Source organism: Salmo salar, chromosome 11 (genome assembly GCF_965601325.2).
Source record: "Salmo salar chromosome 11, fSalSal1, whole genome shotgun sequence".
NCBI lineage: Eukaryota > Metazoa > Chordata > Actinopteri > Salmoniformes > Salmonidae > Salmo > Salmo salar.
In genome coordinates, this window is record NC_138301.1 from 82,920,673 (window position 1) to 82,938,792 (window position 18,120).

The window sequence follows — 18,120 nt, forward strand, 5'->3', positions numbered from 1 at the left end:
TTTGAAAGAAAAATAAAAATAAAAAAAAAATGAAAAAAGAACACGTTAGAGAGAGATCTCAGGGAAAGAAAATGTAGTTCACATACTAAATGAGGTGGAAGAAGAACTATTCTTTGCAATTGCCTTTGAAAGGAAATAATATTGTTCTCTGGTGTTAATATCAGTTGCTGTATCTTAAAAGTCATATTTTTTTATGATACTGTTTCTAAATGTTAATCTGGTGTGTGAATCTCTCATTTCCAAAAAACAAAAAGAGACACTTAAGCTTATAACAATGTCAAACATGCACCAAAACATGTTATGTAAAAAAAAGAAAAAAAAGAGAAAATGACTACCAACATAACATGCCTCACATTTCATTTGGACCCCCGTTTAGCAGGGGGATGAAATGGTTGTGTTAATAGCACTGTCAGAGACGGGATTACTTTCACCGCTATAGGAGAAAGAGTTGTGGAAGCGTATTTGTTGAGCTTTTTGAGATTTGACAACAAAGTTGGAGTCTCTTCCAAGTTGCCTTTTGGGCCTATGTTTGCACAATTCAGTAATCTTCAAAAGAGAAATGACTGGATATTTTAGAGGCATAAAACAGTTTCAACACCATACTGTAGCACAGACCATGCTTCTCAAATGGACTCATCTGCACCGAGGTGCTAATCAAAACCCATGCATGATCTGGCAACCAAGCACCAACGTTACAATCAGCCACACAACAAAAATTCTGTTCTCACAACGTTCTCACCGAGAATGAGGGAGAGAATAATGGTACAGCTCATTCTCAATCCTGAATTCCTCTACAACCGTTCTGGAAAATAAAGGCCCAGAAAAAGAAATAGCTCCTTCCTTGGACCTTTTAGTCTGTGACATTGGTGCATCTTAACAGTAGATGAGTGAGACAATCCAGGATAGAGGAGTTGATATTCACTGAGCGCTAATAGCCTCCTGAGCTACAGAATGCAGTCCTATGTATAGGGGTGAAGCATTGTGATTCGGTACATTCATTTGTCACAGTACAAAAAAAATATGATTGCATATGTTTTTTGTTGTTTTTTTTTTACAGCAGAATCAAATAATAATTTGCTTATTTTTACATTGTACAATCTAGCATGCTTTACTACTGGAGACAGCAAGCAGGTTTTTTTTCCCCACACACACGATCCCGTGGTTTAACCCCCAAAAAATGATTATATTATTTTGTTCTCTCCAAATATCACCTCGATACTGGCCTCTGTGGGAATATGATTCAGTGGTTAAGACCATCAACATATGTAGTCGAACATACACACACTTACATTTTGCCTTTTTGTTTTCATCCTGACCACAACTCTAGTCTACCTTTGAGGCCAGTTGCTATATGATAAAGTATACCTTTGTCAGGTGATAAGAACATTTTTGGGGAAATATGACGGCATGCATATCAAGAACAAAAAAGCACTCATTGAAATAGTCCTTACAACCGGCCCTGATTCCCATTGAGTTGACTGGAAGTAACGACAGACAGTTCTCCTGGCAAACAAGAGGAAACGAGGAGAGAATTCTCTCAGAGCCAGTGGGAAAACAATGCTCCGGGGTCAAGTTTCCCCTTGGTACAGATCTAGGATCAGCTTCCCCACCCCCAATCATGACCTTAACCATTATTGTGGGAAATGTAAAACCAACCCAAGATCAGTGTCTAGGGATAACTTCACCCTACACCAAAAACAACCAATACCTCTTTTAAAACTATCCTGTCTCCCAAATACATTGAGATACCCATCACATACAACACCACAGTGCATGGGGCCGGTCTCAGCTACATGGTAATCATGACAGAGGCACATGGAGACTTCTGGTTGGTCCATCATTCAGAGTGGAAGAGAGTGGGAGGAGTGTACTCGACTCCCCAAGCCCCCCCCCCCCCCCCCCCCCTGAAAATGAAAAAAAAATGCCCTCGGCCCCAAAAGAAAACCCCTTCAGTTAAATGTATGTCATAGCACCTTTGGCGTTTGTTTCCAAAAAGACCTCGACATAAGATGTGGGCACGTAGCCTTCCTCCTCTTCGTTCCTGCGGACACGTGTCCAGCCGTCACCTTTATCCTCCTCTATCACATACAACAGCTCTCCCTCCGTCACTGATATAGTCCCCTCATTATGACCTAGTGGAGGGGAGGGGGAGGAGGAAAAGAGATGGAATGAGAAAGAGAGAAAGTGAGAAGGAGAGGGGGGGAAGAGAAAAGGAAGAGAGAGAGAAAGCCAGTAAAGTGTCAAAACAAGGTGGACGAGTGTTATTGTTGCATATCTCTCAAATAGTCAAATAGATGTTCCAGCCCACATTACCCGTGTTGTTGTCTCTGATTGGTGTATTACCTGTTAAAGGTGTATTACCTTCAAATTGGTAGATGGCTTTACAGGTGCCGATGGTAGGCAGCGTCTCCTCATCCCCATCGTCAAACTCATCATCAAACTCTGGAGTGTTGGCCACGGCCACCTTGACCTGAGTCTCTGAACTCTGCTCCTCTGTGTAACTGCCATCCGGGCTGCTCAAGGACCAACACACACACACATAGTAACTATAGCAACCTCACAACACAACATTACAGTAACAAACTACAAAGTGTTGAGTAATGGAGTGTGTGTGTGTGTGTGTGTGTTTACTGTACCTCTCTCTGTCCTGTGCACAGTTGTTGGCAACTGTGCTACTGTTGCTGTTCTGTGTCTCGTACAGACCACTCTGTCTCCTGGGAGGATCGCTCTTCGATGGTAACCTCCCCTCCACCTCAGCTAGCCATCCCTGGTACACACGCGCACACACGCATACGTTAGGATTGTGAGATGAGATTTGCTAGAGTAGTGCAGTCCAGAGTCAGATATAGCCTTGTTACTAAGGCTCCTTGCTCTTTTACAAAGCCAGAACAAATAGCAGCCGCCAAGGCAGTGCATCATTTCCAAATAAGGAAGAGAACTCAGGAGCACTCTACTGTTTGATCTAATAATGAGGTACTGTCTTAGCAAAGCCGAACAAGATAACTATGCTACTAACAACACGGAGTCCGTCCAGCATCTAGAAATAGAGTACATTCCTGTCTGGGATAGGTCGAGAGGGTTTATCATGACTCACCTCGAATTTCTGCACCTCGGACTGCAGTTTCTCGATGTTCATTGCCATCTCTACTATGCGGGGGTCCACACTGGCAGGGTCACCCATCTGAGGGTTCTTCTCATACACCCCCTTCATCTTAGTTAGGGCATCTCTGACGGCCAGAGGAAGAGAGAGTGACACATGAATACTCAAGACATACTCCGACAAATAGATAGCCCAGTCTAATGCTGACCAAGCCAACCACATTTCCCCTAAATCTACCCGAGTATCTATATCCATCCCGAAGTTTTACTGGGCAAATTTTGGTCCATAAATTGGCTGACAGTAAGGACTTGGGGGAGCTTTTAGGGAGGAGTTATGACATCATTTCCATACAAATATGGCTGAGGCTTACGTTGCAGATACAGACACACACACACACTTACTTCTGGTCCATCTCTTTCTGGATGTCCTTGTTTAAGTCGTCTATCTTGGCCTGAAGCTTCTTTCTTCTCTGCTCTGGGGGCAGGTGGCTGAAGTCCTCTGGTCCAGAGCCCTTATGGAGAGAGAGAAATTAAAAATGTAAAAAAGAGAGAGATAGTGGAAGAGAGGAAGAAAAAGTAAATTTCAGGAGCATTCTACATCGTGTCTCTAAACGGATGAATATACAGTATAACATATTCTAACACCCCTCTCAGATGTTCAGTATCTCTATGTAACACCAGAATCCTTCAGGTGCAGTACCCCCCCCCCCCCCCCCTTACAGTAAAGCCATTGGGATGAATTAATTTCCCACCGTTGAGGGTTGTGTGTCTGATAGAGGTATGATGGCTGATTAACCAGAATTAGATACTGCAGCTCTAGCCTCTACCGTACTTGTGAGCCATTCAACCACCTTTCACCTATTCAGTCCCAAGCCTAAAATTATATTAGGATGTATCACATTACTTCATATCCAGTCAAATCACATTTCGGTGTTCATATTTCAGTATCACCATAACTGTCAAGAGAGAAGCGTAAAAGGAGGTAGTGTTTCTGAAATGGAAACTGTGGGGCCATTTAAGGGCAGACAGGATTGCATTTCCTAATAAAGGAGCTTCCTGGATAGAATAAATATCGATCATCTCTGATGATGGTGAGTCATTCTCTCTGTTTTCTGTGTTCAATTGGGCCTGCTCCACTTTCCAAAGCTGCCTGAATATGTCCTGTATATACTGCAGTTCAGAGATACACCACTTGGTGGTACTATTTGGTTACATTTCTTACATACACTTAGGTAATTATTGTGTTACAAATCACTGTACAGCAATACAATACAATGGATAATTATACATTAATTAACTGTCATGGTATTGTTAGCAATTAAAATGGGATTCATTGTTGCTTTCCTCACATTTTTATATGTTGCTTTCAGATTGGCTTCTTTGACTAGCCATAGTATTCATGGTATTTATCTGATCATGTGCTCGGACTGGATATATTAAGGCTCAGACCACTATACTTGTAACATAAAAGGGACAAAGGTCAACGTCCTACTTCGCCAGGGGTCAAGGGTCAGAGGTCACTGGGGTTTACTGGTGAGAAAGCAAATATAAACACAGCAGCAGGCCAGGCTACCATGGCGATGATCTTCCTTACCTCATCTAGCTGCACTGCGTGCAACACTTACCAACCAGATAACATGCAACATGGTCTGGTTCATGCTCAAATTCATACTTACAGAATTTATACAAATGGTTGATCACTAGAATAAAGAACACCCTGCTTGCTGTTGATTGATGACAGGTGAAAATTATTTAATGAGACAAGGTGCTATACAGGTGATACACAATATATACAAAATTATGTGGACACCCCTTCAAATGAGTGGATTCGGTTATTTCCGCCACACCTGTTGCTGACAGGTGTATAAAATTCGAGCACACCGCCATGCAATCTCCATAGACAAACATTGGCAGTAGAATGGCCTTACTGAAGAGCTCAGTGACTGTCAACGTGGCACCGTCATAGGATGCCACCTTTCCAACAAGTCAGTTCATCAAATGTCTGCCCTGCTAGAGCTGCCCCAGTCATCTGTAAGTTCTGTTATTGTGAAGTGGAAACGTCAAGGAGCAACAACGGCTCAGAGTACTGAAGCGCGTAGCCCGTAAAATCGTCTGTCCTCGGTTGCAACACTCATTCCTGAGTTCCAAACTGCCTCTGGAGGCAATGTCAGCACAAGACCTGTTGCAGCCGCACACAAACCTAATGCCAAGCGTCGGCTGGAGTGGTAAAGCTAGCCGCCATTGGACTCTGGAACAGTGGAAACACGTTCTCTGGAGTGATGAATCACGCTTCACCATCTGGGTTTGGCGTATGCCAGGAGAATGCTACCCGCCCCAATGCATAGTGCCAACTGTAAAGTTTGGTGAGGAGGAATAATGCTCTGGGGCTGTTTTTCATGGTTAGGGCTAGGCCCCTTGGTTCCAGTAAAGGCAAATCTTAATGCTACAGCATACAATGACATTCTAGATGATTCTGTGATTCTAACTTTGTGGCAAAAGTTTGGGGAATGCCCCTGTGCACAAAGCAAGCTTCATACAGAAATGGTTTTCCAAGATCAGTGTGGACTGGCCTGCACAAAGCCTTGACCTCAACCCCATCGTACACCTTTGGGATGAATTGGAACGCTGACTGCGAGCCAGGTCTAATTGCCTAACATCAGTGCCCGACCTCACTAATGCTCTTGTGGCTGAATGGAAGCAAGTCCCCGCAGCAATGTTCCAACATCCAGTGGAAAGCCTTCCCAGAAGAGTGGAGGCTGTTATAGCAGCAAAGGGGGGCGGACCAACTCCATATTAATGCCATTGACTTTGGAATGAGATGTTCGACAAGTAGGTGTCCACATACTTTTGGTCATGTTGTGTATCTTTACCCAGTAACTTACCTGTTCAACATACATTTCACACTCAGATATACATTTGTATATCTACTTGATTACATTTAATCACTGGTAACTGATCTTGATCATTTCTAATCTCTTGCCAAAGGATTTGTTTGACATGCATTTGTCAATGTTGACCACTCAATAATTATTACTACACACAAAGTTATGAACTAATGATTATCATGTGACTTATGTTATTGTGGTTGACTAAGGCGGTTCTACAACAATTATTTCAAGGCAGACGATTCTGTAGTTTATGATTCATCAACTCAAAATTCCCACAGGGCTCAATGTAGAAGTCTGATGCAGAGGACTTGAGTACTGTCATAGATGGAATTTCAAATACGTTTCTACCTAATCTCATCCACCACCAACTCTCTCTCTCTCCAGCAATTGAGCCTGGGGAAGAGGTTAGTTTCTACGTAGAATTAGGAATCAGAATATTAGAATGGACATGAACCTTCTTATGATGGGACCAAAATCTGCCATTTTGGTCAAGGAGTTGGTCAAACATGGTTTGCCAGTGCTGTGATAAGACATTGTGTAAAATAATGCATTTACAGAATTGATCTTTGAGAGGAATGATTCCATAAATGTTTCCAAATTATCAGCCAATATGCCAACATTCCATTCTAACAATGCAGTCAACCCACAGCCAATACAGTACACTGGCTGAAGTCAGTTGATGATAAGACATTGACAGGTTGTAAACAAGTATTGATATTGTATCATATAACAGCACTCACAGATTTCCAAGAAAACCAAAATTCAGACATTTATGCCTGTTTACATATATTTTACACATTCAATTGGTATAAAACCTGTATAAACTCTATTTATAATTATATGACAATATTTTAGGTTGACAATAATTCCAGTACACAATTACTGATATATGCCTTACTTTTATTTTCCAGGATTATGTCTCTACTGCCATTCATTCCAGTAAGACTGGTTTTGATTATTTCTCTCTGACCAATATGGATGCCATTTTCACCCCATTCTGGAACGTTGAGGGTTTATGACATAGCCCCTCTAGTAATGTAATAGGATCTCTGAGTGTCTACCTGACTGAGACAAAAAGCTCAATTTCATTTGTTCCCATCTGTTCTGCATTTCAGTGGAAAATACTTGATATTCCTGGAAGGCTCGGCATCGTCTGGACGTTTTAGTTTAGCTCTTTTTGGGCCATTAATTTCTACATCAGAACCACTCTGAGCTTGGCAGCTAATGCTGAAAAATATCATCTTTAGAGGCTTGCACAGCGCATACTAAGAACACTGTTAAATTACTATTTATCAAAATCAGCATGTATCACATCTTTGATTTTACAGTATCTACCCTATATCTTTGATATCAGCTATGATTATGATGTATCTATTGGAATCATCCATCTTTGCTTCTAACGAGTATGAGGACAAATCAAAGGGGATGGAACTAGCAGACAGACAGACGGACAGACAGACCTAAGTTCAAATACTATTTGAAATCATTTCAAATACTTGACTGAGCTTGTCTGTTGCGATGAAATGAAAGAAAATGATTTCAACGATTTCAAATAGTATTCGAAACCCAGGTCTGACGGACAAACAAAACATTAACTGTAATTCTGATCACCTCAATAAGATTCCGGACGTGGGAATTGAGTGTGATCTGCACAGAGCACACAGGCACAGTGGGGAGAGACACAACAAACAAAAATAATACACACACACATACACACAAAAAACAAAAATTATGAGACAACAACAAGGGTCTGCATCTGCAAAATCCATCCTCATGTCACAACAAAAGGACTAAATAAATAAAAGACAACGGATGAAAGGAACCAAACACTAACAAACAGCGGTCACACAGAATTCTCAACCACGTTGCGGTACTAGGTGGACGTGCACACGACCATCAGAATACGGTTCACGCCACGAAGGTCATGCAGTGTTACGGTCATGCTTACCAGCTTGAGAGAAAGCTTCATGGGTAGAAGAGAGGCGAGAGAAACGTCAAGAAGAGCAGGAGAGAAAGAGAACAGATAAAAGTCAGACAACAGCAGAATAACACATAGCAATTGGCCATTGCGGTTCCTCCTGGTACTGCATGCACATGTACAGCATGTCGTTAGTTGTTGACATGGATATTGAGAAGAAAAAGCAGTTCCTTAGCCAAACTTCACCATATGAGGAAAATAATTGGGTGTTTCAAAACCTGGAAAGGGGAAGGTAGAAGTCTTGGATGCCTTGTATATGATAGATTGCTGCGGTCATTGGATTCGAAGATGTTCATCTTGACCAAGGTGATAACCAGAGCTTTCACAACTGAACAGCGAATGCATAGACCCATCAGGTATGAGAGCATTTGTGAAAAATGACAGATCAGATACGTGAGGTGCAACAGGTCTGAGGCTCTTTGCAGATGCTGGTTCGTTTGGACGCTCCCACAGTTTGTTTTGATTACAATGGAAAACAAAATCTGCAATACCTCAGCGAGATGCTATTCCAAGACAATAACCGGTCATTCTCAGGACTATCTATCTCCCTTTATAACGTATGGCTCTAGTTAACTCCTTTCTCATCTGGTGAAGTTCAACGTCAGGTTTCAGGGATGAATGACAAAATAAGAGTTGGGTTTTAAAATGACTTGAGGTGATGACAAGGAAGCCAACTCACAAGTCTAGACTGCACAGGACGGCGATTGAGAGCGAGCAAAGTGAGAGAAGGAGAGACAGAGAGAGAGGTGAGTCGAGACACCCACTGCAGGAAAACAGGAGGACAGAGGATGGATGATAACACACCCCTCTCTGTTCTCCCTGTACCCCCTCCCCACACACACACACACACACACAATGACAGCATTTAACAGCAGGGGGCGCTGGCTACGTGTGTCACAGTAAAGCATGATGACAGTTCACATGTTCACGTAGAGACAGTATGTTTCAAACAGTGACATTCACTCATGGGAGAGGTGAGCCTGAGTGCCAGTCTGTTTGGGCCAGTCTGAGTTGTCAAGAAAGCACAAACAGACTAGCACTCAGACTAGGGAGAAGTTGCTCATAGATTCAAAGCTATACCAGGCAGGATACATGCCCATGAGCACAAGTAATCAGGAGCTAGTAGCAACCTTCTTTATCAATGAGTTCAGTCAGATCAAACTACAACCATAACCACTTGGTTCATCAAAGATTCATGATTAATGATAAGTTTGATTTAAAGGACAATTAAGGCAAATGATAGAAGAAGAAAAAAGAGAACTGGAAAAATCATAATGTGAGAGGTTGCTTCGGTTTTATTGCACATGTAGTGATTGCACTATTAAAGATGGTTATAGTTTATTGTGAGCTCCATGGTTATAGAGAGGAGCGATACTTTTAACACCCACTGGGTCGCTCCAGCTTTAATCCCTGTAATGACTTATTATGAGGACGTAGTTTGTAGGAAACAAAGGAAAGAGATACTTTAACACACACTGGGTCGCTCCAGCTACAGTGAATGACCTGTAATCCAGTTAACAGCTCAAGGGCTGCACTCGGGGGCCATGATGAGGCCAGGCTATACTCCCTTTGGTCCTGTAATCAAGTCATTCACCTGGAATGGCCTTCGATCAGCCTCCCCATCGTGCCTAATTATCCCTCTCTACACCTCTCGACATTGAAAATTGTTCTCACTGTGCTATTTCCGTTAAGAACTGCTGGTGTAATAGACAGGGGAGGTCTGTTGTTCACTAGTATCTGTTGTAGCTGAGTGTATAGGGTCAAAACGTGACTTGTCAGACATCTCAGACAGATGGGTATATACAGGTACATGGTATACAGATAGGCTATGGTGCCATGGTGCCAGCACACAGAAGGAAGCACTGGAGGGGTGAATTCTGGGTAGACTAAACCCCCCAAAAGTGTTATGAGCACCACAACCCAATGTTGTGAACCCCAGAAAATAAGATGAAGGAGAAAATGGTGGGGAGACCATCATTCACCGTGCTTCAATCCCACTTCCTTAGTTTAAGGGTAGTGCTTGTGACACTTTGAGAATTGACCCCTAAAAAATGTGCACTGCAGCAGGAGTCCAAGGCGATTCTGGGGTTGGTGGTGTTGCAACAGAAAGCACCGCAAGCTGAGATGTGGGACAGGAAATGAGGTAATCCCTGGTTCTGATCATTTGGATACTGTGGTCTTATGACAGGGCAGAAGGGCCATGTGAAATACAGTGAGGCAGTCACAGACACTAGCCTCATTTAGAAGGAAACAAAAATATCTAAAATGGCAAATGTGTCTAACTGGAAATACATTATTATTTCTATGTATTGTCCTTGTTTTTTAAAGAAAAGCACATTTTTTGTCCATTAAATGAGCATCAAATTGATCAGAAATACAGTGTAGTCATTGTTAATGTTGTAAATGACTATTGTAGCTGGAAACTGATTTTTTTTTAATGGAATATCTACATAGGCGTACAGAGGCCCATTATCAGCAACCATCACTCCTGTTTTCCAATGGCACATTGTGTTAGCTAATCCAAGTTTATAATTTTAAAAGGCTAATTGATCATTAGAAAACCCTTTTGCAATTATGTTAGCACAGCTGAAAACTGTCGTGCTGATTAAAGAAGCAACAAAACTGGCCTTCTTTCGACTAGTTGAGTATCTGGCGCATCAGCATTTGCGGATTCGATTACAGGCTCAAAATGGCCAGAAACAAAGAAATTTCTTCTGAAACTCATCAGTCTATTCTTGTTCTGAGAAATGAAGGCTATTCCATGCGTGAAACTGTTCCATGCGCAAACTGGCTCTAACCAGAATAGAAAGAGGAGTGGGAGGGCCCAGTGCACAACTGAACAAACGGACAAGTACATTAAAGTGTCTAGTTTGAGAAACAGACGCCTCACAAGTCCTCACAAGAAGGCCAGCATCCCGGAGTCGCCTCTTCACTGTTGACATTGAGACTGGTGTTTTGCGGGTACTATTTAATGAAGCTGCCAGTTGAAGACTTGTGAGGCGTCTGTTTTTCAAACTAGACACTCTAATGTACTTGTCCTCTTGCTCAGTTGTGCACCGGGGCCTCCCACTCCTCTTTCTATTCTGGTTAGCGCCAGTTTGTGCTGTTCTGTGAACGGAGTAGTACACAGCGTTGTACGAGAGCTTCAGTATCTTGTCAAATTTCTCGCATGGAATAGCCTTCCTTTCTCAGAACAAGAATAGACTGATGAGTTTCAGAAGAAAGTTCTTTGTTTCTGGCCATTTTGAGTCTGTAATCGAACCCGCAAATACTGATGCTCCAGATACTCAACCAGTTTTATTGCTTCTTTAATCAGCACGACAGTTTTCAGCTGTGCTAACATAATTGCAAAAGGTTTTTCTAATGATCAATTAGCCTTTTAAAATGATCAACTTGGATTAGCTAACACAATGTGCCATTGGAACACAGGAGTGATGGGTTGCTGATAATGGGCCTCTGTACACCTATGTAGATATTCCATAAAAAAATAGTCCGTTTCCAGCTACAATAGTTATTTACAACATTAACAATGACTACACTGTATTTCTGATCAATTTGATGTTATTTTAATGGACAAAAAATGTGTTTTTCTTTCAAAAACAAGGACATTTCAAAGTGACCCCAAACTTTTGAACGGTAGTATATATACTGTCAGTGTATCATCATTATATGAGACTACTGTCTGTGCTACACATGGCTGAGACACAAACATATAGTTCCTAATTAAGGCACGCACGCACGCATTGGCCAACATACACACTTACGACATATTGTCTGGCCTCGAAAGCGTACGTGGGTATGCCCTGAGTCCTCCAGTCTTTGTGATAACAGAGCGAGAGAGGGCGAGTAGGAGGCTGCTGCCATGGTTATGAGAGAGAACAACACAGCTTCATCAATCAGCACAGGGCTACTAATGAGGCTAATGGGTTTACTCTCTCTCTCTCCCGCACACACACACACACACACACACACACACACACACACACACACACACACACACACACACACACACACACACACACACACACACACACACACACACACACACACACACACACACACACACACTCATTCAGTGACTTACATCATCCATCTCTCTTTCTTTCTGTGTTTTCTCACAGAAACACTCTCTGACTCACTCTGATGATGCTGTCATCATTTATCCTTGCTATGTCACACACACACACAGACACTCTCTCTCTCTCTCTCTCTCTCTCTCTCTCTCTCTCTCTCTCTCTCTCTCTCTCTCTCTCTCTCTCTCTGTATATCTGGCGTTGGCTCAGAGGGCTGAGGAATGACAGGCCCTCCCACTGGGGGATGCTGGGTAAAGCATCCCTCTGCTGTGCAGCTGTTGGCCAAAGACTGAACCCACAACCCGACCTACAGACACAACTAGCATGATATTAAAATACACACTCATATCACATGTTATATAACCTGTCATAAGGAAAGAAAACTGACATCGGCCCTCTCAAAGATATCACATTTCATAACTAATATTTTGCTCAGTCAATACTGAGGTTTATTAAAGTGATAATATTCATATTTTCACTCACTAATAGCACCTGTACAGTGTAGTGCTGTACTACGATATCGACTAATAACTTGGTTCGTGTGACCATAGAATTAGGAATTAGAATACTACAACGGACATGGATCTTCTTATGACAGTATAAAAGGTCAGCCATTTTGGTAAGGGAGTTGGTCAGCCAATGCTGAGATATTGTGTAAAACAATGAATTTGAAGATTGTCTGCCCAGTATGTGTGTTAGCTAATAGCCAGCCAGTTTAAGTGGAATGATTTCAATAATGTTTCAAATTACCTGCCAATATAACATTCCATACAAACAATGCAGTCAACCTACAGCCATACCCAGGCTGAAATCATTTGATGATAGGACATAGACAAGTTGTAAATGCAACAAGTACTGTATCATATTATAACAAAGCTTTCCAAGAAAACAAACATTGGGACATTTATGGTCTATTTACATATATATTTTAGAGACTATTTATACAGGCAATTTTTATAAACCTGTGTAAATTGTATTTCTAATTATATGACAATATTTTAGGTTGACAATAATTCTATTACACAATTACTGATATATCAAATGCCTTACTTTTATTTTCCCGCATTAGTAAGGGCAGGTAATGCATCACCTATCCCTCTAGTGCCATTCATTCCAATTAGACTGGTTTGGATTTCTCCCTGACCACAATGGATGCGATAAAGAGGTCAATGGGGGGTAGACGAAGGACGCCGGATTGGCGCACATTCAACAAATCTGATCTAACAAAGTGGATATTCGTCAAATCCGTCAGGATTTATGTATTGTAACAGGCCCACAATGTGCTTACTTCAGTTAGATTTTTATATTTTGGCCTGTTTTCGCTGCATAACATTTAGAAGCTGTCCCTTTTCAGTTTTAGAAGACGTGACTGTTAAATGCTAACTCTCGTTCGTATAAGCTGGTAGCATAGCTAGCATACCTGAGCGGCAGGTAGACTGGCGGTTAAAAATGTTGGGTCAATAACCAAAAGGTTGCTGGTTCGATTCCCTGAGCCGGCAAGGTGGGGAAAATGTGCCCATCTGCCCTTTGAGCAAGGAAGTTAACGCCCAACTGCAACTGCTCCTTGGGCACTGATGACGGTGATTAAGGCAGCCCCCTGCACCTCTCAGATTCAGAGGGGTTGGGTTGAATGCGGAAGACACATTTCGGTTGAATGCATTCAATTGTGCAACTGACTAGGTATCCTTTCCCTACAGAAACCGGTGGTGGTAGTTTTTAACTGTAATGCAGTTGATTGGTGACGATGACATGAACATGTGTTGGGGTTGACATCCGTACAAGCAATTTACTCAAATTTTGACCTCAACATTGTATGAAATAGACATATAAACAATAGCCTAAATGTTGGTTCATTTTCCTGTGGGGCAATGAGGAGATTCAGGATGTTCCCCCATACATTACCATGGCATTTCCATTGTTTTGGTAGAGTTAGATTCACCTCTTTACCGCATGTATAGCTGCCATTTTCATGCCATTCTGGAACTTTGAGGGGTTTGACATAGCACCTCTAGTAATTTAATAGGATCTCTATGCGTGTGACCACAGTGATAGAGGGCTTCTTTAAGAGGCCTTGTGGATTACTGTGACACTGAGGTGCTGTGCAACTGAGCAGCTGTTTAAGCAGGGCAGGCAATATGGCCGCACGTTCCAGCTTGGGCAGAGCAGACGGCTCATGTTTGAACTGACTTCTCTACTGCTTTTAAAATTAGTTCCTAAAAGAAAAGAAAGTTTAACACAAAACTGATGTCTACGAGTATTCTTAACAACGTTAATATACACATACAAAAACAACAGAAATACTTCATCAATATGGATAATGAAAAGGAGTGAAGAGGATGTTGAGAGATTCATATTTAGCCCTATAAATCTTAAAACATAGGCAATCTCGTGCTCAATACGTGGCCCTGCCCGACCATAACAAAAACCTGACCTTTTCCCTTTCTTTCCCTTCATTCAAATGTTACAGAAAGGTCATAGAGGAATGAACTAATTTGAATCTGCAACATTAACAGAAAACAATGCTTCAGATATAGAACTACCCTGGCCTGCCAGTTTAGAAGATGGCCATTACTCCACTTCCTGTTCGGGAGATGTTCACTTCCTGCTAGATTTGCCCCACTTCCTCCTTCTCCTGACCTTCAATAATTTATCACTGAGAGAACATTGTTTTTACTACTACTACTACTACTATTGTTCCTTTGCTTTCACAGACATCATACGTTGTGGGTCGGGCTATGAGAAATATATGGCTCTAGTGCATTCTAACTGTTGCCCTTCAAAAGATACAAACATAAACAAACTTTATTAGTTGAGGCCGGAAGGAACACGTGAGCAGTTTAGCACGTTCTTGACGTCAAGAGGGAGCTCTGTTGGCCCCGTGGGCGTGACCTGGACAGGGATCATGGTTCTGGCTGATTTAGGAATAGAAACTCGACATGACACCAGATAGCTGCAGCGTGTGTGTGTGTGTGCCTGCAGATAAAGAGGGTGTGTTGAACCCCAGGGCCGTCTAAAAAAGCCCTGCTGCAAGCCAGGCCCGGCCCGTCAGACTCAGTGACTCAATCAGCCTATAACACCAGCGCAACGTCCTAATCAATATACTGTGACTTTTGACCTTATGCATAATCTTAACACGTTATACTGTTACTGAATTTCAGTTCGACCCAGATAGGCGGAAGGAAGGAAGTAATTATTGACTAAAGAACAAAACTTCTTCCAGTTGCTTATACTCTCCCTATTACTACATCTAGCAATGTATCTCATTGCATCATCATGGCAACTCTCCAAGGAGAGCTACAAGGTAGCAGGATGCCCACTCGTGTCTGTCATTGGGAGGGAGCTCTGATGACACTGTCATTGTGTGTGAAGCAGTTTTAGAGTTCAAAGTGGAGATTGAGGAAACAGGTTGGAGAGTTCATGAGTTTATGTCTGGAAAGACAGACAGACAGACGACTGAGTATGTGATTCCGCTAGCGCAGAACTATGGAAGCATGCTAGAGAAGCGGAACACAGATACAGACACAGGCAGAACGCCGTATGGAGGAGGCTGGAGGATAGACAGAGTTGTCCTAAATAGATTTGGACCAGCACATTTCATTTTAAGGTTGAGATGTTATCTCTGGAACACTGGGAAATCATGAAGATCTAATCGATAGCCAATTCAAGATTATTAAGAGATACCTGAAGAATTTAGGCCTGATGCCACCTGGAGTATAACCTCCCCCATACAGCGATGCCACAGAGCTAGGAGACAGGCGAGCACAAACACACACACACACACACACACACACACACACACACACACACACACACACACACACACACACACACACCGCACTCTCTCACGGACACACAACCACAAACACTCACAGCACGATACACACTTACCCCTCGCCTCAGGCTCCGGAGGCAAGTCATTTTGGGTTTGGAGGCCATGAACTCATTGAAGCGATTGGAGAGGGGCTCCTTGTTCTGCTTGGGAGACTGGGGGTCGTTGGGAACAGCAGAGGGTGAGGGGGGGCTGGAGGCTGGGGGGGCAGGGGGGGGCTGGTGCGGGGACGTTAACAGGGACATAAGCTACCAGTATGAGAGGGAGCCGTGACGGAGGACAAGAAGAAGAGGAGGAGGAGGAAAAGGGGCAGAATCAAAACGAGAGGACAAAAAAGGAAGGAGGGAGGAACACAAAACGAGATAAATAAGGGCCCAAATAATGTTAAAAACAGGTAACAGAAAAACCCAACGGGAACAAAGACAACCAAAAGAGATATCAAACACAAACAAACCCAGTGTCATAAGTAACCAGCTGTTATGTGGTATAATCTTGTCAGACAAACAAACGTGAAGTAAAAACAACTTGTCAAGCGATGGTCGTAACATTTCTAAACAGAGTGAGTCAGAAGTGTTAATAGAGTGTTATTGCAAGGTGCTGCAGCTGCCACACATTTAAACAGACAGCTTTACAGGAAGCACATGCAAGCTTCCATTTTGTAGCAAGTGTTTTTTTTGGGGGGGAAACGTCATCACATGCGAGCTCTTGGACTAGAAATTCACCATATCCTCCGAGATGTGACAGTGGCTGAATTTCAATCACAGAAACCTAACTTCTGCAATCCCAAACCACTTAATGCTCAATTAATGAGCTATCAGCCCTTTGGGAGCTAGAGAAAGATCTGCAATTTGTACTGACAGATTGCTTTGCTACTCAGCGAGAGAACATGCATGAAAGCGCTTTGGATACCCATCTTTTAAAACCAAAGTTAATGAAACGTAAATAAATCAAGTAAATGGTTTGCTGCTCTTTTAATTCAGAGAGGAGTTCTAGTTGGACATAGATATTCTAAATATAGCAAAGACTAGGATCGAACACGTGTCTTCTGTATCGGCTCTGCTCTGATACAAGTCTCACATGTTTTTACTGTGCAGGTAGCCTACTTGTTAGAGCGTTGGGCCAGTAACTGGAAAGTTGCTAGATCGAATCCGCGAGCTGAAAAGGTAAAAATATGTTGTTCTGCCCCTGAGCAAGGCAGTTAACCCACTGTTCCCCGGGCGCCAAAGACGTGGAGGTCGAATATGACAGCCACCCGCACCTCTCTGATTCCCTGTATGTGTGTGTCTGTGTCCGTCCAGGACATTCTGTTCCCCTAAAGGCGTAGAATGCTTTGGTTAGAACGAGTGCGCTCGTATACTCCCATAAAAGATCTTCGCTTGAAAAACAATAGTACTGTTTGTCCCTCTTGGGATGCCGTAGCCAGTATACACTTTCTCAAAATAGTACGAATTAATCTAAGATAACTGAAAGAAATCTGTCATTAATTTTGACGTTTTGGCAGAGGAGCTCCTGGTCGCGCAATTTTACATCTAACTGAGATGTATGGTGCAGTATTTCTCAAGTGAAAAAATGTGCATGAAAATGAGTCGTCTCTCGTTGAATGACTTAATTGAAGAATCCCTTCTGTTGACCAATCACCGGTGAAGGGGCGTAGACTTCGGCTACCGAACTTGGGCTTGCCTCAAGAAAAAATATTGTGTGCACGAACAGCAGAAAAACATACCTTGCCGAAGACCAAAACAAACAAAAACGTCACAAAATGTCATAACATACGCTCAAACTGTTTGGGATGGGAAGCATCCGGACGCCTTTACACTCTCAGGGTACAGTATGTGCATGGCCTCACAAAAAGGGTAAGGACAAACACCCTGTCATTAGTTGTCCCTTACGCTTTAGAGTCTCATTAAGATAACACACTTACATTATAACAGGATGAACACCAAACAAACGACACACATCATGCTCAAACCGCAGGGAATCGGCGCTAGCGAGCGACATGCACACCCACACGCCACACACGCTCAAACCCTAGCTCTATCATGAAGTGACACCATTAGGTACGAATGGTGCCACTTCCAACCTTAGACCCTCATCCCAAATGGCCCCGTGTTAGACAGCCTAGCCGGACAGAACCAAGGGGCCGTGCTGTGGGAGAAGAGGCCATTCCAGACAGACCCCCCGGTGTAAGAGGAGGGTCAGTGAAGGAGACTGTTATTAGGCTACAGGACAGACAGTCAGTGTGCAGGGGAGTGA

General features: G+C 42.7%; 1 protein-coding gene across 21 annotated transcripts in view; it reads right to left on the reverse strand.

Moving 5' to 3' along the window:
• The window catches only part of LOC106562963 (formin-binding protein 1), a 103,618-nt gene that overhangs the window by 4,105 nt on the left and 81,393 nt on the right, over positions 1-18,120 (reverse strand). For 3 of the 21 annotated variants that reach the window (XM_082958099.1, XM_082958095.1, XM_082958097.1), the window contains exons 10-16: positions 15,927-16,115; positions 7,599-7,634; positions 3,502-3,611; positions 3,095-3,227; positions 2,637-2,767; positions 2,344-2,516; positions 1,974-2,132 (exon numbers count right to left, since the gene is read on the reverse strand). In XM_082958099.1, the coding sequence (XP_082814225.1) occupies positions 1,974-2,132; positions 2,344-2,516; positions 2,637-2,767; positions 3,095-3,227; positions 3,502-3,611; positions 7,599-7,634; positions 15,927-16,115 (931 nt within the window). Of the gene's footprint in view, positions 1-1,953; positions 2,133-2,343; positions 2,517-2,636; positions 2,768-3,094; positions 3,228-3,501; positions 3,612-7,598; positions 7,635-7,935; positions 7,951-15,926; positions 16,116-18,120 lie in introns of those variants that run through there. The other 18 variants (XM_082958096.1, XM_082958100.1, XM_082958104.1 and 15 more) reach the window with 18 other exon arrangements.